Raw genomic sequence first — 26,642 nt, forward strand, 5'->3', positions numbered from 1 at the left:
GTAGATGAAGTCTCTGGTTCACAATAATAGGCAGCCCCAGCCATCCAGGTGTTTGATTAAAATATTAAAGGACTCTCCTTAACCAGAGGATGTTACTCTTTAGCCTCCAGCACAGACTCCTCCCTACAACTCAGGCAACAGCTCTGCTGGGAGCAGACTTCAGCAGAGCACACCTAAGGCTTCCTGAACATGCTTTCCCAGCCAGCAGTTCCACATTATTCTGTCCTATGTATTTCTACAATCTGGGAAAGCAACTACAAAATCAGTATTGACTATTTTTATACTTGCTAGGAAGCTACTTAAGCCTCTCAGGCATCCATGTAAACCACAGCAATCAACATCTGAGAGTGAGTCAATCTCTCTTAAACCAAGGAATAAGTCACTTGTTTGAATAGCTTTTCTTCCAACTACTGGAAACAGTAATTAAACAAATCTGAAGCAATTAGAAATGTCAATCTGATTTTTAGCATTTGACACTTTGACCACCACTATCAAACAAAACAAAAGGAAGTTACTTTGTATAAATATTACAGATGCTAACTTAAAATTGTTTAACAAAATCAGTTTGTTCAAAACAGATAATTTGTAACTTAAAAAGATACTACAACTTACTGTCTTTAGGAATTGTAAAAACTTCATTTAGCTATTGAGCAAAAAAGGTCAAGTTCCAAATAATCATTGCTTAATCCTGAAATAAAAGTAGATGCTATTCTTCCAGAAATTTTCACAGCCTTTCCAATGGTCACTGGAATAAACATAAGGAACTTTCCTAAACATGAAATAACTTACATTATTTTCCTAGGTACTGAACCCTGTGTTACTTGGGTTACATGTGTTTTAAATTTGACCTATTATCCAGAGGTAATAGGAAACATTTCATTTACACATAGCAAATCTTTATCTGAATCATTAGGTACTGAGATTTCTCAGCCTGGGTAGGGAAATGCAAGAAAGGGATTAGGTGACCAATATATCCCCTGTGGTCAGGGGAGCCTCAACAGGCAATTCTGCTCAACTGAGAAATAAGCAAAGAGTGCAATCAGCAGAAGTATGAAAGGTTAGCTGAGAGTAAAATAAATGAAATAAGCTAAGTGTGAAAGAGAAGCTACTACATTTGGGATCTCTGAACTGCTCTCTCAGTGTTCTTACTCTCACACCTCTGGATTGCAATAGGACAGCTTCTCCAGGACTCAATTCTGCTCATTGCAGGACTTGCCATTTCCCCTTCCTCCTGGCAACAATTCCAGACTGCTTCTCTTTACCAACTAGAAAGAACACCACCATTTGGTCTTCTACCATTCCTCCTTCTGGCAGAGTATCTTGAAAATCTAGAAAAACTTTTCCAATAGAGGAAATTTATTCCTAGTTCATTTCTCTTACTCTTAGAAGGCCACATCCTGTGCAGATAGCCTGAAGATGCAATTACCTACCAGCAAGTAACATAAATCAGCACTTCAGCTCACACCAGTTTCTCCTTCTTCCTGTGTGGGACTATGCCCCATGTTATTCCAAACTACTTTAGATTGTGCAATGAAAAATATCAGCTTGAAAGTTAAACAGTTAAAAATGCACACCACATTTATTTTTGTAATCTTTACAGATTGCCAGCACCCTCTGCGTCCCAAAAAGGAGTGGTTCATCAGATGGACAGAGCAGCATTGCCTTGAAAGAAGTGTTTCAGGAAATCTTACTATTCCAGTTTAAACTCACTTTATATTTTTCTAGGGGGGGGTTGGTCATTACAGCTGCTAGAATTTTAATCAGGGTTTTAATAGTTTTGAAAAAATAGCTGTTCCCTTTTTATACCCTATCCATAAATGAAAGCCTGAATTCTGGAGTCCTGCTTTGCAGCGGGAGGGGAATTCCACAGCTGTGGGATCATGGAATATAAGAGGCCTAATTATACAAGGCAAGAATCAGTTCTGGTAGATGATTAAAAGCTAAAAGAAGCTGAGTAGTTTAAGAACCACAAAAGCTAGTTCTTGCCTGTCAATTCCAATAGAACGAACATTAACTTCTGTGTTCAAATCTTGAAAGAAGATTCAAACCAACCACAACATAGTAAAAGAAGTAAAAAGAGGGGGTTTCATGCCTCATCAGGACATTTTGCTGCAAGGGAAGTTTTCAAGTTCTTCAGTGTTGCTTTTTAGGCTCCACATTGCAGACTCCTTCAGTACTTATATACTAAAGTGTTAGAGCCACACATATAGAATTAATTCTGCATTAATTCTCGTCATCTCTGCATGGGAGGACTAGACTGAAAAAGCAAACCAAGATCATCTCTTCAAGTCTGAGACCAACAGCAGTATCAGATACAGAGCCACACAATATCCAGAGAGCACAATTCTTAGTTTCATGCAGAGATCTCCTCTCCCTTTGGTGTCAGCCTCTCTGGGAGAGTGGTGTTTTAGCTTTGCCTCTGTTCCAGCAGGTGCTGCTGGTCCCTTCTGCCAGCCTGGGGCCCACAAAGGTCTAGATTAACTTCCTAGCTCTACCACAGATCTTTAAGACCCTGGGCACGTTATCTAAATCCTAACCCAGCAAAACACCTCAGTAGAAATGCACCATATTCCCTACAGACTACAGTGTGCAAGCAAGACAATCTTCTCTATCCCCAGTCCATAAGACAGCATTGAACATGGTAACAGACACCTCTGAACGTTCAAGTCAGCTGTCACTTTGCCACTGTATGTGTAGTGTCTGTGTGTACTGTCTAGAAAAACAACCCAGAGCATTTGCTTGGAGTTTCTTAGTAATGCAAACAACCAACACTATCAGTAGCCATTTCTGACACGTGAAAAAGAGCAGATTTAACTTTCTTGGCTGTGGCTGACTGAAATCACAACAAACAAGCTACAGGCTAAAATTAAAACCTTCCATTAGTAGTTACTAAACATCCTAAGGTCCAAAAATGGAAATTAACCTCATGCTGATGACAGCAACATGCTTAGTGACATGTCACCATGAATGCTATCATAAGAGACAAAGAGAGAAAAAAAGACTGACTTCACAATTGAAAAAGATTAAGCAAGAGCACTTCTGGAGTAGTGTGAATTACTTGTTAACACATTTTTCAATTGTGTAACAATTACTTTGTTCCTGGATCCTGTTTAGAGTAAAAAGTGAACTTTTGAATAGGTTCTTAGTTGTTAACTAGTTCAAGAAAAAAATATTTCAGTGCTGAAAGAATAGATACAATAAATTTATAGCCATATTTAAATATATATTAGGAGCTGCTTAACACATATCAAATTGCTTTCCGGTAATAACCAAACAGATGAACACTTACAAAACCAAAACCAATCAAACAAAAAAAGCAAGTGGTTTATAAACTACGGTTTAAAATTTTAACCAAAATCTCACACAAGCACGAAGCATGATCTATCATATTTCCCAGGCTAAGCAGGAACTGATGTTCTTTCTGATCTGTAGCTTCATATATATGGGCACATTTCTATGTATTAAAAAGCTTATGAGACTTCTGCACACAATAAGAAAGGATAAATGAGTTTCTGTTAAAACCACTACTGTGCATTTGCAATTTTATCAAAAATCACTTACCCTGTGAACTGAAAAAATACCTCAAAACCTTGTAAAACTGTTCTAAAAACTGTTTTCCATGCAGGTTTGCTTAACCCCATAACCTTGGATTATGAATGCCTGCAGACTGGATTCTGCAGCTGATCTATTTCTACAACTATAAATTTTGACAGCATTGCTCAACCAAGACAACTGTGTCAGTCTTCCAAGCAGCCTTGGTTGTTCTTTTCATAGACCAGCATCCATACTTGTGAACTGCATTAAATTAGCCTGCAATTTTATTATGTGATCAGTCTGTAATTAGTAGTTACAAACATCCAGCTGCATTCCAAATTTTAAAGAAGCCTGGGTTGCCTACCACTTCACCAGAATGTGAATATTGTGGATGTCTTTATATTCTTCCAGTAAATAAAAGTATATTACACTTACATTAAAATTACATGTGAGAAAAAGACACATTTAAGGCAGACAAACATTTGTACAATACAGCTGGGAGAAACTGCAGTCACAGCTTTGGCATGCTTGGAGAGGTTTCTTTCAAAGCCTCTGTTAAATGTATGCTGCTGCAATATAGTAAAAAAAGTAATAAAGATAACTTACAGGAGGTCCAGTTTCCCCCTTTGGACCTCTGACACTTCCCCTTTCAAACATTTTGCCAAGATCTTCATAGTCATAAGCATAATTATCAATACCATTTTCATAAGTGCTTTCTGTATGATAAGTCTCATCAGCATCAAATGCACCTTCCTGCCCCGGATGGAGTTGATTATCCAGAGGGAGTTCAGCAGGCAAACTGTAGAGAGTTGTGTTGAAGATTTGCTGCTTTTTGTTTGGTTCATCTAAATGCTGTTTTGCTTTTTCCATTCCCTTGCTTTTAGTTTTACTCTGTTTTACAGGGGAGATCAGAGAAGGCTCGTTATGTCTGTCTGCATCTTCTGTGGTATTAGCTGAACTATTTGGATACGATCCTGCAGGGGTTTTAGTGATGTTTCTTTTTCTGCTCATCTCCTGCTGCTGAAGAGCCAGATCAATGTTCTGCTGGAGTTCTGTTTGAGGCCAAGCTTCCAGCAACAGAGGTTTGGTCTCTGCAAACTCCCATACAGAGGCATTTCTTAACTCAAAGCGGTCTGGTAAAAAGTGAATCTGAGCAACGTTGGTAACAGGCATGTTTGATACTTCTTTCCATCTATAAGCTGATATATCTTCCTGGTTTTCCTCATCAGTGATCATCTTTGAAAAAGCATCCAGCCCGTGTGGCAGAAGTGGAGCCCCACGCAGAGATTGATAGGTTTCAGCCTGGCGACACTGCTGTTTCACATATTTACAGTAGTTTGCAGAGGCTTCTGCAGAGGGAATAATATCCAGCTGACATATAACTCCTTCAAAGCTGACAGAGTGAGAGCTCTTCCTTCCCAGGGTAAATACACCCTCTGAATCAAATGTCTCCACTTCAGAAAGTACTTCACTGCTGTAGTACTTGTTTCCACACTCAGCAAATAGTGAGACAGTCTTGTCCCCAATGCCAATGGCAAACAAATGCCATTGTTCATTATGAACACAATAATCAAAGTACACAGGCTGCTTCCCTCCGGTGTACACTGCTACCTTTCTTGGTAGCAGCTGGACACCAAACTGCAGCCTGCTTTTGTTTCTAACACTGAAAAGAAAAGCATTACTGGCTCTATAAGAGTACAGCCCAACCAATAAGATGAACTGATGCCCTAGATTTGATGGTATGACTTGAAGGACACGGGACTCAATATGTGCATCATCGCTTAGCACCACTCCTGATGCAGTTAGACGAACACCCTGAGGTAACAGAGAGGATGGTGAGGGCACTGCTGTCTCTGAAGGCTCTTGGACATCTTTCACAAGGCCTAGTTGATGAAGAACATCTATTGCTGTAAAAAGAAATAAAGGCACACTGTTGATTTAATTTACAAGCTCATACATTCAGATCCATATAAAAAAATGTACACACAACATTTTCACAAATCTCTACCTCTCAGAGCATATACACTTCACACAGTAAGGCCACCAAATCCCCCTTGGAAGGCACTGATCTTTCACATGAATCAAACAAGTAATTAAACCCAGAGCAAAATTTCCATCTTAAAAAAACCCAACCAAGCTAAACAAACACACACACAGAAAGGTCCACAAAATGCCCATTGCAGGTTAATTCACTTATAAAAGTGAAAAATCCTCATTTGCTCTCTTCAAACCTTCCAGTGATCAGTGAGTACACTTTCATTAGTTCCTTATTTATTAAGCTAATCCTGTCCACTCTTTGAGCAGAGAATTAGTCTTTTTTTCAAAAACTTTTTCTTCTGCAAAAAATCTTCTGCAATAAATCCATGCTGTTGCTCTTTATCTAAAACGTTCAAGTCAAAGCATTTGAGGGAAGGGTTGCTTAGTTTATAAGAAAGGAAAGCTATTTATAGCACAGTTAGCACAGTACCGCCTTCTTCCCCTCCACACAGTTTACTTGTTAGAGCCATGGATAAGGTGAACTCTGGAGCAGTGGAAGTGGTGAAAAGCAAGGAAAGAGAAGAACTGCCAGGACCCAAGGGGTACTGCTCCTGTCTTCTGGCTCATCTCTCCCCCTAAAGTGCACAAGGCTGCAGCCACCACGACAAGACATTGAACTAAGAATGCACTCCACAGCAGAAGACAATAAGGAGACAGAGCAGCCAGCTGTCCTACTGATTGATGTTCTATAGATGTGGCTTTGACATACAGAAATCTGGATAGATCTTCCTATAGAAGTATGGGCAGTGGTTTATTCAGTGTTGGATTCTCTAGTTTCTCATTCAATGTGAGCTATGTCCTTTAAGCCTTCCCTTAGTCTGGATCACAGAGTGTCTCCATCTTTTACCTGGCTAAATATCCTCACTTAATGGGTAGAAACACAATTATCTATCATCCTGATAAACTGAAATCTTGTCTATTCTGGGATAAAAAATCAATGCCGCCTTTGGGTAAATCAACAGTTGAAGGTGACCCAATTAATTTCTTATTGCCTAAATCACATTTGGGCAAGTTGAGTTGGTGGGCATAGACAACTTCCTTCAGGATGAATAGAAAGATACATCCCTTATGATGCAGCTGAAACACTACAAAGGCTCCTTAGGAGCTAAACCACAGATCCTCAAGAGCCTTTCTGTAGGATCTCAAAATAGGATAGCATTTATGGCATTGATAGACTCATTGGTAAAACTGCCTGCCTGAGTGTTTGTGAAAGGTGCAGAAATATTGCAGATCTTGAATCAAAATGCAGTCACAGAAATATGGAACAAGAAGATTGGGAGCTAAAACATACTGAGAAGGCTGAAGAAACATTAGCTTGGTCTAGAGACAGGAAGGTTTGGGGAATCTAAATAAAATTGTCCATTATCTGAATTGAGGCCATAAGGAAAACAGAGAAAAGCTGAGGAGTAAGACACAAGCTGCAGGACAAGAAATTTCAGCTCCATACAAAGAAGAAGCAGTCTCACCACAAAAGTGGTCAAGTGCTGGACCAGGGGAGGCAGAGACATGAGATAATCTCAATTCTTGGAGATTTTCAAAGACCAATTGGACAGAACCCAACAACCTGAAGTGACTCCACCCTCATTGACACTGACCTCAGCAGGAGTTAGGACCAGATGAGTTCAAGGTCCCCTTAACCCATATTTTAGGATGTTTTTTCACAAGGGGAACCTGAAGACTAGTTTTCATAAACAGCATTACACAGCAGCATAGGATATCATCTGTTTCCACCTCTCATGGGAACAACTTCACAGAAACACCTACATTAAAAATTACTTGTAGTATCTAATAGTTGCACTGATCAAATAAGGCTGGCTGGGCAGACACAGGCACTTTCTATAGCATTTTGCTGAGGCTACTTTTGCTATGGGCATGCTTATACTAAGTATATAAAACTATTATAAAACACAACAAAAATTTAGCTTAAAGAAGAAAAGTTAAGGATTTGCTACAATATTGAAAGAAAAGAGCCACTGAAACAAATGGATATTTACGCTTTAAGTGGAAAAAAGGTCTCCTTTCCCAGTTTCCCTTTCTCTGTTTACTGAATGTATTCATAGCAAACTTTAAGAATAGACAGATGTTGGCTTAGTTTCAGTGCTAAATTATGAGAAGTGCCTGAGATTTCCTTGAGAGTGATTTATAAGTTGGAACCAAAAGCATCAACCTGAACACACTGTACATCTTGAAAATTAATTACACACCTTGTAGAGTTTCTAGTCATGTTTGAGATTCACAGACGGGCCAAGACTCTCCTGGCAAGCAGCCAGTGCAGACGGAGGTATGGAGAAAGAGTATTTCTGCAGAAAGTCCTGTGTATGCCAAGTTCTCAAGATGTTTTGCCTCAGAGCAATTAATTCACCATGGCTGTATTTTTATCTGTCAGGCTGATAACAGAGGTCAGGTTCTAGTAGAGCTCCAAAGCACAGTGCCTCTGCTAATGAACCACTGCTCTTTGCCAGGACCCCATCCTGCCTGGTCTGCCTGTAGCTCTGCAGGAGAAAGCTGTGCTTGCACTGCCCTTGAGGAGGGAAGCTGGGAAGAAACACAGGTCCTGAACTCTGGGCAACACAGTCTTACACATGGAAATAGTCCCCAAGGCATAATGCACTGCTCCACTACCTCTTTGCACTGGGAGGGCCAGCTGACTGCACAAAGAGAACAGCTGCTAGCCTAACCTAAGGTTGTGCCTAAGTATCACATCCTAACCTGAAATACTGGGCAAGTGGTTGCTTTTTTACTTACAAAAATTTTAATTACATATTTTTATTTTAAATAGTAATGCATGTGATCCATCCAAAGTATTATAAATTCAAGTGTAAAATAAAAAGCTTAAACTGGTTTAAAATAGTCAGCTTAAAAATTACATTCAAGTCTATCACTAATAAAAGACAAACTGCAAGCAAAATGGTCAATTTTTTGGCAGTTCTGATTTGAAAAGAGCACATAGTTTAAAAGTTATTAAAGAAAATAACCAGCATGAAGAGGAATACGATTTTTTTTCTATCCTGCAAATAGATTTCTGCAAACAATGGCAGGTCTTGAGAGAGCTAAACGCAAATAAATATTGTGTGAAAAATGACATCAAAAAAGTAAGTATAAAGGAATTACTCCTTGCTGACTTGCTGTGTGTTAACCCACTGTCAAGCCAAAAGGTTGTTCCAAACTTTTTTGGCCAGTCATTTCACTTCTGGTCCAACATGCATATTTATTTTATTTTAAGGCTTTCAGAAGCTCTTGGCAGCACACTGGATTTTGGGAGCAGGCAACCCTCTCATTCTTCCTTCCAGCATGACAACCACTATTTGCTTTACCTATCAGTTGTCAGTTTTCTTTGTTTACTCATGTCTACAAAACATCTGTCTTCACTTACTGCTTATTCAACCCATTAGTCCCCCAAATTGTAAGAGCTCAACTTCTTGAAGGAAAGGTTGTTTTGAGGTTTTGGTGTCAAGTGCTTTCCTTCCACCTTCTAGGAGATCTTTAAAAATTCACAGCCTTACTGCATCATGAGGTAAGGCAAAACCTTACACCAGCTTTGGCAAAAAGCCTTCTGACCCTTGTGTGGCACAAAAATAACCCCACAAAGGAACTGGGGAGGGATGAAGGGATTTGACTACAGGATTGTTTCACATGCATATTCCCTTCAGTCCCTCTTGCTCATTTCCACATTGCTCCATACTCACAGCTACTCTGAAGGCAGGATCTCGGAGATGCTCTCCCTGTTTCAGCAATCTTAGTACACACATTTCTCCCTTTCCCTTTTCCAGTGTGGGTAAGGGAAAAGAAAAGGGCCATTCATCAATCAGCTCCACCAGAACCAAGAGCAATTTGTCATCAGATTGCCAATTTTCTAGGTGATGCATCTGCAACTGGGTACATTAAGATACCTGGCTGCAACAAATGCTCTCCTGGATGCCAGATCAGATGACTGGCATAGGAAAGCCAGCAAGACACATTAATTCTGCATGTCCTTGAGCCCCACTCAAAGTATTATTTCTAAAGTCTGAGACTGTATCTTTACAAGTACTTCCCTGAACATGGTTTATAGCAGCATACCAAACTGAACAACGTGTATCCTCTCAGATAAAGCATGCAGAGGCTGTCTCCTCAGCTCAGGAGAGAAGGCATGTTAATCAGCTAACATCTGCATGTTTGGCAGAATATTCTTTTTTCAAAATACCACTGCCAAGGAAGTTTAAAAACCAAGGTGTTAACATGTTCCTAATGGGCATGCAATCCTGTTCCTGGACTAAGCACCGCAAATGTAATAAGGTAACACTGTAGCTTATATACTGAAACTGAAGGATATACTTGAAATGCTCTATGTTTTTTCTGAGGAGGTTTCCTTCTCTGAACTGCTTTTTCCAACTTTGTTTACACACTGTGCAAATAAAGTGCAAGAGGAACCTAATCCACTCATGGGAAGAAAGTTTCATCAAGATTCAATGTATCATTTTGATCCCAAGCAAGCATTTAAAGAAAATAAAGTCATGTATGGCACTTGCGCATCAAGGATGAAGAGGAGTTTCCATTCAATAAGGCTTCTCATATGGCTGTCTAGAAATGCTGTTGAATAACAGTAATAACAATAACAACAAAATAATAATAGAAAAGAAAAGGAAACTCCTTCATCTGCTGGTAACAAAAAAAATAATTCAATATAAGCATGTTGAGACCAGAGGCTTTACTCCATTTCTGCAAAGCTCTGTGCACGGAGGCATTCTCAGCCAAGAGGCAGGTAGAACAGTCTCCACTCCCCTGTGTTACTGCACCCCCCGCCCTGCAGCTTTCACTGTCCTCACCTGAAGGGTCAGGGAAAGGCAATTCTCAGGCTGAGGGGCATGAGAGTGAGGAAAAAAGGTTTATTTCTTTGCAGAGGAGGAGGGTGGGCTGGAGGGATGAAGACACAAACTGTCATCACACATCTGTCTCTGGCATCTGTCACCTGCTCCCACCACACCAGGAAACTGTAAACTGCCTTCCTAAAACTGCCTCTTCCCTTCCCATCCCTGCAGGCCTGGAGCAGGGCAGGCCACACACATCTAACAGTGCTGCCCCTCCTCCAGTGAGAACTTGGCTCAGCTATTATAAAAATCCGGGAAAATCCCATCATCACAAAAGCATATGGCCCCCATTGAGCAGGATGTGAAAAATCAACAACCAATCTTACCAGGCAAGAAATGGGCAACACTGGAGGGCAAAACTACAAAGGCAACGGGGGGGGGAGGCAAAACAAGAACTTCACAACTGAAGGAAAAATCAAACTTTGCCAATCTCTGGGAATGACAAGCAGGAAAAACGCATTGGTGAGAATAATGGTGGGAGGCTGCTGAGATATCCCAAAGGGCTCTAGTAAAACATTATCAGGAATGAGTCTTGCCTTAACCACGCAACCCATCTGTTTGCATTCAGATGAGTATTTGCATTACACATTCACCAGCCAAGGATGATCTACTTCATGCTTCACCTGTACTGCAGAGGATGATGGTGGAGAACTGATGCTGCCACTCTCATGGCAAATAAGAAGTGGCTAAATGGCACATTGACCACCTCTACTTTTGGACCTATCATTCCCACAGCAGTCTCCGGAGCAAGTTGCACATCTGGTGCTGTTATAACAGCTGGCAGATTAAAAAAGAAACTAAAAACAAGACAACCCTATTTCCTCACAACATCTGCATCTGAATGCAAAGCCAAATGAATACCAAATTTTACATTTTGCTTTAGCAATGCCAGCCTGTATTATATGCCATAGTTTGCCTGCCTTAAGTGCAAAGGTAACTCAGTCATAGCTCGCCACCCCCAAGGACACCCACTGCAGTGAAGATACAATCAAAGCCTTTTCACTGTACAAGGCTTCTTTTTTATGAAGAGTTTGCTTAAATATGTAAGCAATTTCATAGACAGAAAATCTGAATAATTTTCAAAAGGTCATCTTTTCCAAACTGGTGCTTTAAACTTTTGCTCTCATTATGCTGTAATTGGTATTTTCTTTAAGTCACATGAATTAATGAACTGAACCTAAGGTCACAAGTAACAACAGCCATTTACTCTTTTCATCTACTAACATATTACACAAATGTCCTATTATAAACAAAGCATTCTCACCTTGTTTGGGTACTTGTGCAACACCCACAGATATACATGTTGCAATGAAAAGGAGAGCTTTCCTAAAAGGGAAAGAAAGGGAAAAAACATGTGAGAAAACAGCTACAGTTTCAGAACACCAAGGAATTAGAAACCTGGTTCAAGATCCAAATGGCAGAGTACCATTGACTTCAGCAAGTCCTGAATCAAAGCCATCACACTGTACAACTTTACTGATACTGAGAAGGAGTTTCACACAAAGATCCAGGTTGTGTATGCCCTCATGCATAGCACATATATTTTACACTGGTTTTTATTAATAAAATGACTGCATCTGCTTTATATTTTTTTGCAGCAGCTTTCAAATATGGATGCTGCTACATAGTACATTTCTTCCTGGAAAGAAAAAAACATGGCCATAAAAAACCCATAAAATAAATGACAAGCTAATTCCTGTAGAGATCATTAGATACTTTAGATACTTTTGATGTCCTATCAGTCTTCTCACTAGATCACATCATCTTCCCATAAGTGAAAATGTTGTGTCAAACTTTTGTTCTTGTATCATAAAATTTTATCATGCTATAAGTCATGCTCTTCACAAAGTAATAAAAGAATCCCATCACACTTCAACTTACAAGTCCATGCTCAGGTAGAAGAGTGTCATATTGATAGCTATCACAGGCTCACTGCCCTGGTATCAGCCAGGGAGACAATTTTCTTCTTAGTAGCTGGTTGAGTGTTGTGTTTTCGATTTAGTACAAAAATAATGTTGATAGCACACTGGTGTTTCAGTTTTTCCAACAAACATACATAAGATTGGTCTAGATTATGTGCTCAAAATTCACTTTAGAAGTGTTGAATGTTGTACAGACTACATTTTTGCTGTGATTAAGAACAGATTGTCTGCTGTTTCTTAATTATCATTTTAGCCAGATTAACATCTAACCACTCTCTTATCAGTGACTGAATCTTTTAATAAATGAGAAATCTGTTTTCTGTTACTGTTGGACAACCAGGCAGAGATGCATGTAACAATTACAGTAACCTCTATCTACTCAGTTCTAAGAAGAAATATTTCAAAAATATCAGAAATATAGTTCTGACACTAACTAATCAAGTCACACTCAAGCCTCTTGCTCGTTAATGTTTGCAATCTCAGCATTTTTTCATAATATGGAATGCTAGAGTGACTAAAAAAGTTTCCTGGACCAGGTCAAAGAGCACTTGAGTATCTGGATTCAAGTGTACTTGAAAGTGACATAGCTGCAACTAAACATATATAACTTCATGTCACCTAATTTTGCCAGCTAATTAGCCAGATTTTCACATGGGGGAAAAAAAAGGTAGGAAGAAAACACTACCACTCTTTATACAGGAACATATGGTTTAAACAGAAAGAAAATATATGTAAGTACATGTGCATACACACAGAGCAGTATTTAGTGATTATTAGTCTTACTAATTCTTCAAAGGGTTTGGAATTCAAATATTTCAGAAACATCCAAGTACACGAAAACCACAGAGCAATAGCCTGATTTCGTCGAGTGGATTTGTATATTGTGAGAGCTTAAATTTTGGCAAACAGAACAAATTAATAATTTAAGCACAATAAGGCATAATAGTTGTCATTGCCACTGTAAAATGGTAGATACAGCATACCTTTCAGAAGAAAATGCATAGAACATATAGGACATTCAAAAATATGCATCAATGCTTTAGCTCTGATCACAGAGGGAGGGGAAAGGTGGAAACTATGCCTTACACATCCCAACATGCTTGTAGGGGCATGTTCTCTAATTAACCACCACTGCAATCCCTAGCTATTCCTCCCTTCAAGCTTTCTCCTGCTACAGCCATGAAATGTCTACTGGAGCAGTTCTGTCACTCCTAAAAAGGACTTAACACCGACTGTCGTCCAAACAGCTCGTCCACTACAGGACACTCTGTTCATTTTTTCAGAGTTCTAAAGCTCAGAATTCAAGTTCAAAGTTTCTGCATCACACAATGCATCATCTTTTGATCAAATGAGAAACTCAGTGACAGGAGACAGCTGTGCCAGACACAAAGTCCATGCATTGCACTGTATCAGCTAAAACTCAGGACAACCCTTTATTTGACCCTTATTATTTTCAAAGGTGCAAAATGGATTTGCCATTAAAAAAAAAATCACATAAAACATTTTAGCTAGCTACAAAATAAGGATGATCAAAGAACCCCAGAGCCCAAAATTCAAAGATGACTCCTCTAATAATTACAACAGCCTCTTCTACTACACCAGACAGGTATAAAGCTGTGTCTGTCAGGTACCTGCCTCTGTCACTTCCAGCAAACATTTTAGGAAAGCAAGAAATTACAACATGTTCCCAGGGCTGTAAATTACACAGATGTAACTGAATATAAGAAACATTTAGTGAAAAGTAAAGACAAATGTCTGGCTTACACAGTGCTCTCCAGCTAATGTCAAGAACAGATGAGTTATCAACTAAGAGAAAAAACAGGGACCAGAGACAACCATAGTGCTGGGGGTCCTCTAATGCGTGAGAAAAATGAGACTTCCTTCTATCTTTTTTCACAGGAAAATTGTTTGTAAATGAAACCATGTGCAACCTAATCCATGCAAACCCTCCCTCTTGGTTGAGATCACCACTCTGTACATTTGCAGAGCAGTCAGTTCTCAGTCTTCACTCTCACACAGCACAGCCACTACGACACCAGGCTCCAGGCATACACAATGTGTACGTGGCTTGACCTATCATCTGCCATAGCTGCATGGAGCTTGGCTCCTTTCTCAGCTGAGTCCACAGCTCTTGGAGATGTTGGGACACACCAATAGAAAAATGTAGAATCATGCAGCATGGAAGACTTCAGCTGACCCAAAAGCTGGCTATTTTTCCCCATTTAACATATCACCTGAAGCTGTTCCAATACCTTGGTTTTAGGGCAGAGCCAAGGGGTCTCTCTTAAACTTCCTCCCCTTCTTCTACCTTTTCATCTGCTCTATTGTACATGCAAGCATATGCTGAGGACCACTATTGAATAATTTTGGAGGAAGGCACTACCAAATGTGACTGAGCTATTGTACCACTAAAAAAACTGAGTTTATCTTTCTGATAATCTTTGTGGCCATTTGCCTCTTCCTACAGAGTGAACATCAACTATCCATGGTGGTTTTTTGCGTTAGGGGTGATGGAGGGATGAGAAAATTGATAAGCTTCAAACCAAGTTGTGGCAAGCTACAATGAAAAATTCCACCCTCTGAAGACTACTCAGCAGCATACAGAACTCAGGTTTGGTCAGTGCACAGTAGTATCCTCTTCATTCCAGCCTAGTTTCCTAGATCTCAAGTTCAAAGGAAGGAATACCACCAGCTGGCTGCTAGGGAGGACAAGTAAACCTGTCTGCAGTGTGACTGCCACAGGTGCATTCAGTCCTGCACGCCTCAGGGACGATGGTTTAAACATCAGCACCTGCCCCACACTTGTTCCTTCATTGGATCTGCCTGGGGAGAATGGCACAGCTTGGGTCCATCAAGCTTGAGAAGGGCTTTGGAAAGGTCACAGCACCTTGTGGACAGAGATGCCCTGCAACTCTCAAGCTTACCTTTCAAGATATAAAAAGAAATATAACTTTCTTTGCTGCTATAATTAAATTAGCCAGCAGGTCCAGTGCTGCTTCCCAAATTTTAAAAGACCTACTAGCAACACAGCTTGAGGGGACACAACAGCCTGCAAAACCTCTCTGGTGTGACACTCACCGGCCCTTTGGTCACAGACGGCACCAATTAGCCATCAAGGAATTCTTTGCCAAATTTCACAACTTGAATGAATGGAAAATGGGAGGAATACAAGATGACGAGAGAGGTAGAGGAGCATTGCCCTGAGAGGAGTTCTACAAAAGGACTGGGGTTCAGAGAGAGGAAACTCCCTGCCTGGTGGCCCATTCATTGGACAGCATCTGGCTTAAAATGAGAAACTACTAAATCCAGAAGAGCAGTCAACTCTGTTAGTATTTCTAAAAGAAAAAAAATATAATTAAAAAGACATGATTTTAGAACAGTTTTATGAGTAAATCTCTGATTGCTTACACTAGTTCTCCAGAGAGCACACACCTTTTTTTTTTTCTGTATGAAGTGTATAACTTGTATTCTTACTTACGTGAAATATTCTTCTTTCACAGGGTTTGTCTCTGTATCTTTTGTAGATCATTCTTCAAATGTACTACAACTTGGTGCTTGCAAGAAACAAGGGTGACACAAGGCTGCTCATACTTTAAATATTCTGTCAATAAGTGGGGTGAGAGACTGAGAAGTCATGCAGCTGTTTTACTTATTTAACCTGCAGAGACATCCCTACACAGGCCTGACCTAATGGTATTTCAAGGAAAAGGTGGCTGAAGTTGCAAGGGATTTACTGGTTTGACATATGCTAAGGAAACCTGATCCTTTTGTGGGGAATTCTGATTTCTTAATACAGGCAAGTGACCAGGTTGCTTGCTCTCTATAGAAGTAAATGAGGTAAATATTATAGAAGCATATAGACACATTCTGAAGCTATGTCATATTTTGAACTTGAGTAAACTGTATCTCTGCTACTGTGCCTCTTTCCTATAATGCAGTTTATGTTTCTCCATCAGCAATACCCCTTTATAGATTTAAAATAAAACCATTCTTTGAAATTGCACTCAGACAATTCCTGAAGAAGTCCCAAAGACACAGCCATTAAAAACAGATTTCCTAGGAAGGCGACCTTCAGGGAACCCCTTACCTGCTCACAAGTACACCCGGATTATACATCAGGCACACTTTAGCAGCATAATCCTCACTACAATACTAAACAAATTCTTCTGTCCTGCTCGAACACTCAGTAAACTTAAGACACAGCCAGAACAAAATCAGCCCTTTACAGAGACACATGCAAGTAACCTCTCTAATACCGTTACAACTATAAATTCAGTCATTTCACCGAGGCTGCTTTTAGGTAAAGGGCAGGGAACAGAGCTCTGCCTTTGCAGCACAGGTGAGAATGCATCAGAAATACCTCCACCAATTGCAAAAACACGTGAATACAGAGCAGCTCATCTGGCAATCTCTGGTATTAAGAGAGTACCCTTAGCTCTTTAGCGTAAATTCTAAACGCTCTTGCGTTTGCTTGTGTGCCGCGTTTTACTAGCCAGGCACCAAAGGGGTGCAGGAGCTGCCAGGTTACTGCGGAACGCTGGGTCCCGGGATCCTCGCTCCCCCTCGGGGACCACCGGCTCTCGGGTCACGCTGTCCCCGCTCCCCGGGGCACCAGAGCCAGGCTGCCCGGTGTGGGCTGGGGAAGGACCACACGAGGGTGCCGGACGGGATAGAGCACATCCACAAACGACACCGGGGGTGCGGAGGAGAGGGACAGGGACAGCCAGCGATACGGGCGGTCTCTGTCCGAGCAGCCAGCACCCCGCCGGTCCGTCGGGGACCCCGCGGGGTTAGGGCTGGCGCTCGGAAGGTAGAGCTGGGGACGCTGCCCGCCGGGGTGGTCGTGCCCTGCCCGCGGTGGGAGCCGAGGCGCAGCCCCATCCCCTGCCCGGCCCCGCGGCGGGGTGGCGGTGCGGTGCGCCCCGTCTCGCCGGCTCCCGCTTACGTTTGCGCCGCGGGAGAGATGCGTCCTCGCCTTGTCCTCTCGGCTCTCAAATGCATTTGTATGCATTTGCCCGGGCAGCGGAGATCCGAGGGAAAGCCGAGCGCCGCGCCGCCGCAGGGTCAGCTCCTGTCCATGAAAGCCCGCCGGCCCCGAGGTCTCCGCCGAGCTCCGCGCAAGCCCGAGGGCGGCCCGGCCCGCGTACGGCCCGCGGGGGCGGGCGCGGCGGGTGGGGGGGGCGCCGGGGGCCGGGCGGCGGGGGCGCCCCGCGGCTGCCCGCGGAGTCCGGCGGCGGAGCGGCGCTGCACCGCCTGCCCCGGCACCGGCGGAGCTCCCGCCCGCCGCGGTGTTGAATTTCAGCGCTGCTGCCTGGCGATTACATCAGCACACGCGGCCCCCGGGGCGGGCCGGGCCGCGGCCCCGCATGGTGCGCGCTGCCCCGTGCCGCTCCCCGAGAGCCGGCCCGCAGCCGGGGCAGCCGGCCCGAGCCTGGAGCCGCCGGCGCGCAGCGCCGAGCCCGGCCCCGCCCGGCCCAGGTGCGGCCGCAGCGCCGGGACAGGTGATGATGCCCTCAGCGCAGCCGGAGGGCGAGAGGAGCCTTCGGCTGCCGCTGGGCTCCAGCTGGGGAGACTCGGCAGGAATCTGCAAGTTAAATTAAAATTTGGGACGGGCGGGGAGAGCTGATGAAATGATCTAAACACAAAAAGCTGAGTGCGCCGGACGTTTTCTATCTCCAGGATAATTGGAGTTGGGTCTAGAAATCCTCCCTCTGAAAAATGTTTGAGGAGCAGATGTAATTTAGTAGCATTACAGTGCCAAAGAAATATGACACCCTTCACTGTCTTCCTCGAGAGACAAAGGTCTTTTTAATTTTAATTTCCAGTTTTCTTACCTTGTCCCCACAACAAAGCCTATTTGTAACTTTTTCCCATAAGACGTCTTTATGCAAACTGTCGCTAAAAACAAACATGGTAGAGTTAAACAATACCAGACGTTGCAGTACACGCTCTACACCGAACACGTGGTCGAGTCCCGCAGCCTTACTTAAGCAAAACTTCCATGGACTTCAGAAGAAATTTTATGTGAGTTAGGGTTATGGTGCTTATCTCTTTCTGGGTGCTACAAGAATGAAGATTTCACATCATGCAAATACCTTCATGACATACAGCAAATACCTTCAAGTTGCAGATAAGTTGAAGAAAGATGTCATGAAATAAAACCAAAGATATTCCCAAACAGCAGAAAATAATGGAAGTGCTAAAACAAAAAGAAAGGCTGTAAAAGATAAAAATTGGATATTGTTGTCACTGAGGGTGCCCCCCTTTGCTGAAAAGGACTTCTCTGGGTGATCCAGGTAGCTGGGAACTGGCAAAAAGATGGGGGGGGGGGAATTTTGAGGGAACCAACAGCAAACTTAAGGTGCTGAATTTTACTGGGGATAGGAACCCGAAGTTAGAGGGGGGGAAAGTTATTTTCAGGCAATACAGCGGAGTGTTTGATTTCAAATTCAAATTAATTTTCAATATCTTAAATAATTCAAAACTTGTATACTCTCACAGACTACAATGGGATTTCCTGTTTACTTCACTTTTTGAAAGCCAAAGATAGAACGGACAGCATTTTACTTTATCTTTGTACCTTACATTGGCCATACTGACAGCTAAATATGAAAATGTATATTTCCACTGAAGAGAACATGGTGCCTGCCCAGGCAGATATTGGACACTTCAGCAATAAAGTATTTGTCAGCTTTTCTGTTTTAAATCATGCTTTAATGGCTTCCAACAAGAGAAGTATTGTATTTTATTAGGTTTTGTTTATCAGCATTACAATGAACTACCACAGAACGTTACTGATTGGGTTTGGTGCCCTTCCCTGAAATCTATCCATCTCTTACATGACATGGCTTGTATGAAGTAGACAAATAGTTGTTTTCTTAACTTTCTAGCACCAGCATTAGGGATATTATGGAGAGAATGCTTCCCTGAGAATGACCCTGGATAAATCCTGCCCTTGCAATGCACATCTACAAGAGCCATCCTGCAAGACGTGGTGAGATGGGCTGGGGACATTTTGTGCAGAGATCTCCCTGTCTAGCAGCACTTGCACTGAAAAAGGCACAATTTGAGATTCTTGCCAGCTGCACACACAGGGTGTAAATGAAGCTTGCTGGCCCTGATTATGCTGTTCCATAAGACAGCATAAAGTTTAAAAACTAGCATTGGTTGTTCAGTTTTCTATATTCAAAACTACCCAACTAATTTCACAACGTAGGACTCTTGTTGGCCCTTTGCTCTTCATGTCCCTGTTACAGCCCCTGCTGGGGTTGAACACAGCCTTTAGGCTGTTTGGACAGGTTCTTTGGCCATGGGGAGGCACATGCCAGGAGAAGGGCTACCTGTGCCCTACCATTGCCTCACTGCACACAGCTCACACATCTCTGAGTCATGTATCCACAGATGGGTCAGGAATGTGCCAGGCATGTTCCTTCTCCCCTTCCCTGTGTCCTTCTGCCTGGAAGCTCTTGCACTCCTGCTTTTTGAGAAGTGGCTGATGCTGTTCTGCACCTCAGTTGCTTTCCTTCCATAATAGGACCCTGCAGAGCTGCTTCTCTTCTAAACTTCAGGGCAAAACCCAGTATTAGTTCTATTATTATACTTGCTTCTTCCAAGTGTTCTTAGAGTCTAATAAGAAAACCAACTATGTTTAAAGCTATCAGATTACATGTGTTTATTTCCAGAGCTATATTTAGCAGTCTGTGTACTTACACACACCTAAGACATGCTCAAGCTCCAAACCTATTAGCACTTATTGCAACACAGTGATGCTGGAAGTTTCATTTCCTATGGCAAATGTCCCAAGATCCCATCTTTCCACATCTGCTATCTCCTGCTTGTTCACAGCCTATCCCCAGTTATCATCTTTCCAAGTAAACTCAGGGATTACTGAAATACAAAATTAATTTTTCTGAGATATTACTCCTTGCCTTTCTAATACGATTACAAGATTTCCTTCTGGTTTTTTGCTCCTTTTCCAGCAGCTTTTTCCTCCTTTCATGATCTGACTTGCTCATCTGTCACTCCAGATTACAGCTGTTGAGTTCCAGCCGTGCTTTGGGGCACAAAACAGGAGCTACTCTTAAACAGCGTGAGAGATGAGGGAAAGGGTTTCTATCTGTGATTCGCCTTCCAGAAAATATACCGGAGAGTGCAAGGGTTTTACCAGAGCCTAAAAATAAAGGAAAAAAAGAATTTGAAGGAAAATGTGTGAAATGGGAATGTGAAGGCTGAGTGCTGGAGCCTGAGCTTTATCCCTCTGCAACTGGGGGAAGCTTTGCCTTTGAATTGAGTAGGAGCAAAATGGGACCCACACAAGTTTCCTGGTACTGTCCCAAAATTAGGAATTTTTGGCAAAAGGTCCATACTGCTATTGAGTTCTTTTTGGAGAACTGTTTTTCTCTGCACACCACAATATATGGTGTTAGGCTACATACCAAAACTGCTGGAACCTAGTTCAGCAAAATTGTTTAGAATACTCTGCAGCAGCCAAAAAAAAGTTTAACACATTGCTCTGGTTAACGAAAGTTACTAAGTTATCAAATGTGATTAAGAAATAAAAGAAACGGAAAGGATTACAGCATGTCTTTGACAACAATTGGCTAAAGTTGAAGAAAGGGGGACTCCAGGTCTGAAACCATTAGACTTGCCTATTCTTTGTAGAAAATGAAAGAAATTGTTATGATGAGCATTTGAGAGTTTTGAATATGCCAAAAATCTGGAAATGCCTTTAAAGAGCACAGTTGATTACTATTTGGATTAATCCTATCCCTTCTAATTTCCTACCAAGAAACTAAAGAGAAAATTACCATCAATTTAATTCTGAAGCATTTGGAGTGGAGAGGATTTTCCTGTCTTACAAGACCAACACACAAAAACCTGTGACAGGAAGGAGCTGAGAGAGGAAAGGAGAGATGCTGTGGATACAGGGGACCAGAGGTCCTTGCTCACAGAGCAAGAAAAATGGCATGGTAGGGTCAGGACTCACAGAAGTGCCAAGCCACAAATATCTATATAGACTAGTGAGATTCCTTAAGATACTTAGTTAAAGCAAGCAAGGGAATATATTCAGCCAGGAGCAAGAAACAGAAGAGAGTCTTAGCAAACCACAAGACAGGGTAGAGACTCCAGACCACAAGACTCCAGCAGCTCCAACTGAAAGATGTCTCACTGAAGGCAAGATACTTGCAATTGTTTACAAGTTCAGGTATTATCCATTTTGGAAAGTCACTGCTACAGCAGAAACCCACCATGAAGCAGAATAAAAACTCACGCAGAGAGAGCTCAAACGGGGAACTGAAGTCAAGCTTGCTAGAGGAATAACCACACACACAGCCCCTGAAAAGCTGTGACGTCTTGCTCCAGTGATGGCACATAGTATGCCATATAAGAATGCAGAGAAGCCTAGCCAAACACACAAGAAACAGTAAAGGAAGAGAGGAGCCTCAGAAGCAGTTATTAGGAAAGTAATAAGGGAACACTTAGTACAAGAGTGAGTGTAACTAGGGGGCCATGGGAACAGCTCACCAAATGAGAAGACTCTAATTACCAAATAGGCCAAACTGCCAAGAGAGAAGCAAGGAAATTTCCATGTTAAAGAGGGTCTCTGGAGCCTAAGAACAACCAGTGAGACTAAAACCAGGAGGAGTTAGAGAAAACCCAGTGACTGTCATTTTTGGTTAATCTTTATCCCTTCGTCGATGGAGTGTTTTGCCATCCAGGCAGGAAGTGGAGACACCCACTCCTACAGGCACTAAGATGTATGAGACATGAGGTATTTTCTGGGATACTCATTGAACTGAAAAACTCCTTCTAAGCAAAGTCCATAAACGCAACGTAAGAGTCTGATTCCTGCCATCACTGCTGGGTTGTGCTGAGAGACACACAGAGCAAGATGGACTTCAGTGGGTGTGTTAAAGGAGCATTCTCCCACCAGTTTGGGGGCTGTAACCTCCTGCCATGGACATTCAGAAACCTTGGCGGGGGCCCCTGCATCAGGCTTCCTCAGCATGTCTCCCCAAAGCCTCCTATCCACAGCAGAAGCTTTCCCCAAAGGGTCCTGGTTTTCTTGGTCATGGTATAAATCTTGCTGTATCCATCCCTAAAAGGAAGTAAAAGATTACATCTGCAAAAGAATAAAATCTGTAGTTGGCCAAGGTAAAAGACCCACAAGCTTATAGCACCCAAGGATCTTACTTAAGCTCCTTGGTAGTGCTTTGTAGCATCTTTTCACACTGGAAGGATGGGGCAAAAAACCCTTTGAGACATCATATAGGACATCTTTCTGCATGCTAAGATCTACAGGTATTTCCTGAAAACCATTCTCTGCAATATAAAAACAGAGCCTATTTGAAGTGAAACCAGCCAGACTCATGCTCTTAGCTGGCTAGCAAAATCTCATCAGCACTAAAAATTGCTCACACATCTGGAAGAAGCAGCACAGTCATCTGAGAATTATTTCATTCCCAAGCCACAGAGAGCCCTGCATTAGGCCAGTGCTTTTTGAAGACATTCCTTTCCGTCTGTCAGCAACTGTGAGAAGTGCCTCATTCTGCAGTTCATCAGTCCTAGAAAAGTCTTTCCTGATCATCTCTGCTTCCAGACCTCTGGCTGCATGGGTTCTCACACTGCTGCCCTGCAGCCAACAATATGTGTTCCTTCTGCAATAATTGAAAGTATAGTGTTAGCTTGCTTCTGCAAAATTACCTTCTGGCAACTGCAAGGGGTCTTTGCAGAAGCCTTCTCACCTGATTAGAGATGAGATACTGATGCTTGGTGGCCAACACCATGTAAAATTTCTGCCTTGGAATAGGAAGGCTTGTTCCCACATTAGAAATCTTATCAGAATTTTCTCACCATTTATAAAAGCAGAAAATTCCATGAGATTTGTGTTTATGACATTCAAAATTATACAAAATATAATTGTTCAAGACAGCTACAAGTCCATTTCCTGTACTCAAACTTTGAAACTGAGGAATATCATCATACCATGAACAGTTTGAACTCCATCTTCTAGAAGTAAGAAATTTAATTGCAAGACATAAATAATTTGACCAATTTTCCCTACATGGCTCAACCATTAACAATAAATGATTGCACTGATGTGTCCGAAAGCTTCCTCCAGCTTCCCACCAATTCTCACTAGTGGTTTTTAAATATCCTGAGTCTTTTAACACACAGCCTACATAAATCATGTGGAACAATGGAGTAAGTTAAGGCTGACAACATTTGTTGATTACATTCAACAAAACAGGAGTTCCCAGGCTATTTCCAGGCAGGTATTAACATTATCAATGAAAACAGAAACTGTAGTACTTCCCACTTCTATTGTCTCTCACATAAGTAAGTCATCATTGGACATCTTCAGTACTCTTAACTCCCAATAATGGAAAAAAATGTGACTTATTGTTGTCTGATTTCTTGGAATCTCTGGATTTAAGAAAGCCAAAAATACAAAATGTCAATAACAACATGGTATTTTTGTATGAGGAATATTTAACTTTCAAATCAAGAATTTTAGATCAGGCATGTATCTAAAATTCATGCCTGAATGAATTTTAGAATTCTTTTTCCTGCATGTATAATGGCAGGAAAAAAAATTCTATAGAGAAATATTTTAGATTGATTGCTTTTTTTGAAAATACCAGACAGATAAAAATGGAGTCCAAGACCAAAATACATTGGCACTAACTTCAATGCTGATATTTTTACAATAGTTATATAATTAATTTTCATAAATCCCTTACAGCTGTACCACCAATATAGCATAGTATTTTTAATAGGCTGTTTCATCCCTTTATTTTTAGAGATGAAGTTTTGATTGTGTTCCTCAGTCTTTTAAAATTGATATGTGAGAAAGAACTACTGTTGCAGGAAAGTAAAGGATTAAGTCTTTCACCAAGCCCAGAATTATTTCAGATAAATCTTCCCCCTGCTCCTCCCCACTCATGTCATGTAAGAAACTGAATAAAATCCTCCTATAAACACTCATTTTAAAATGAAAAATTAGAAAAAAATATTAATACATCTGAGCGATGAGACATTTTTTTTCTGGGATCAAAGAAGTTCATTAAGCCAGATGTGCCTGGATTATTCTTATTACAGAGAGCCATAAAAACCTCATGGTTGCTTAGTTATCCAGTGTTGGCTTAGATATAGTCAAAAGTTGAACAACAGATGAGTAACTGCACCATGTTGACCCAAACACACATGCAACAGTTTAATGAATTAACTTCTTCAAAGCTGAGAAGTTCAGAGCTTGTCAAAGAACCAGCATTAATTTTTGTCTGCTACTTCACCTTGCACACTGGAGTCCTTACAGGGTCCTGGATTACTTTTCACTGGCCACCAACCTGCTTCTGGCACTCCAGGTCCTCCAGATGGGTGTTGCACCTTTGGACCTCCAGGAAGTGTAGGGGGGACACCTGCAGCATCTCTCCTGGATGCAGCTGAGCTGCTGCTCTTTGAACAGCTCCCAACCTGTGTGGGTTGTAATGGCAAGGCAAGAGACGTGGGGCTGGCACAACCATCTGCTGCACCACCAGGCTTCAGCTGTTTTCAGCAAAGCAGGAGATGCCAAAGCTTACCTCAGCCTCCATTTTCAACCACAGGCACAGTATAGTCTTTACATCTCCTCAGAAACTACTGAGGCTGCTTGAAGTTTTCTGAACTATCCAGCCTAGACAGCCATTCATGCATGTCAAAATGTAGACATCTCTAAAACCAAAAAAAGGGAAAAAAAATTCTATAGTTTATTATTTTTCTATTTATTGTTTGAGGATTGTCTTTTTATCTTGAGTACTTATGGCAATAGAATGTGCCTATGAAAAGGAGCATTTATGGTTATCAGATGTTCAGCTTTAAAGTGGTCAGCCAACACATGGAAGCTGACTGCACTTTTCCAAAGATAAATATTCTCTATAATAGCAAACTTGCAGCGATTGAATTTTATGTATGCAAATGTTACAGCAGTCTTATTTACCTGTTGGAAAAAAAGGATTTAATAAAAATTCTCAACAAAATTAGTATTTTTGCATCTCAGAAATTATTAATATAGTTTAAAGACACATTAGATTGGGCAAATATCACTAAATGTTTTTACAATATTTACACCATTCTTGTAGTGACCCTAGGCTTAAGAAAATAATTTTGTAATCAATAATATTTTTACAAGTGTTTTTGCTTTTTGTTTTTATTTGGGGTTTTGGGGATTTTGTAATTTACTGTTAAATTTGGGTCATTTCATTTGGAGTATTCATAGAGCCTAAACAACCACGTTTGTTAAAGCAGACTCCTGAACAAAGAATGACAATCAAAAGGTGTTAAATTTTTTAACAAAAATAGCAATAAATAAATAAAAGCCTCTCTTAAATCCATCTGGATATTTCAGCGAGACTTCTTCATATGAACATAACTTTAATTTTCAGAAATATCATCTATACCAGGTCCAGTTTACTTTAGCAAAATGCCAGTAACTGTCAAATGCACCCAGGGGTTTTACGTTGTGACATGGAAGGAGGGCATTTCACAAGTGCCTCTGACAGCCAGCACCAGCTCTTTGTCTCATCTCAAAGACATCTTCTCTTTGGAGGATGGAAAAGATTTTGAATACCTTTGGTTTAACAAGTTCAGGAGTAGGACTTACTTTTGGGCTTCATGTGGATTGCTGGAAGAAATGACATGTACTAGTTACAGCCAGGCAAACACGCTCTTGTCCTACACATGGAACCAGAGATGATGTGTTAATCCAAAGAAATGAAAACATGCATTAAGAAGAACATTTTATTATCCTTATAATACTTTTGAGGAAATGCTGGTGCCAGCAGGAGCACTGGAAGTCTGATCCCTGCTGTCAGACCATCATCAAGAGGAATCCAAGTGGCACCAAAGTGTCCAATTTTGGGCCCCTCACTTCAAGACAGACATTGAGGGGCTGGAGTCTTTCAGAGAAGAGCAGTGGAGCTGGGGAAGGGCCTGAAGCACAGGTATCATGAGAGGCAGCTGAGGAAGCTGGGGGTGTTTAAGCTGGAGAAAAGGAGGCTCAGGGGGAACCTCATTGCTCTCTACAACTGCCTGGAAGGAAAATGTCATTAGGTGGTCATGGTCTTCTACCATGTCCCAAGTGAAAGGATAAGGGGAAATGGCCTTAAGTTGCACTGGGAGAAGTTCAAATTGGATATTAGAATGAAGTTTTTCACTGAGAGTTGTTAGGCACTGGAATAAATTGCCCAAGGAGGTGGTGGGGGTCACCATCTCTAGAAGCATTATTTCACTTAGAAGTCTGATAGGAAAAAAAAAAACTAGT

The 26,642-nt window shown here is 41.5% G+C and overlaps 1 protein-coding gene across 1 annotated transcript in view; it reads right to left on the reverse strand.

Moving 5' to 3' along the window:
• The window catches only part of COL24A1 (collagen type XXIV alpha 1 chain), a 114,825-nt gene extending 102,497 nt beyond the window's left edge, over positions 1 to 12,328 (reverse strand). Inside the window, exons 1-3 of the mRNA XM_066556038.1 lie at positions 12,300 to 12,328; positions 11,683 to 11,744; positions 4,141 to 5,441 (exon numbers count right to left, since the gene is read on the reverse strand). Coding sequence (XP_066412135.1) covers positions 4,141 to 5,441; positions 11,683 to 11,744; positions 12,300 to 12,328 — 1,392 coding nt within the window. The remainder of the gene's footprint in view (positions 1 to 4,140; positions 5,442 to 11,682; positions 11,745 to 12,299) is intronic.
• Between the last annotated feature and the right edge of the window lie 14,314 nt (positions 12,329 to 26,642).

The sequence above is a fragment of the Molothrus aeneus genome, chromosome 9, assembly GCF_037042795.1.
Source record: "Molothrus aeneus isolate 106 chromosome 9, BPBGC_Maene_1.0, whole genome shotgun sequence".
NCBI classification, from domain to species: Eukaryota; Metazoa; Chordata; class Aves; order Passeriformes; family Icteridae; genus Molothrus; species Molothrus aeneus.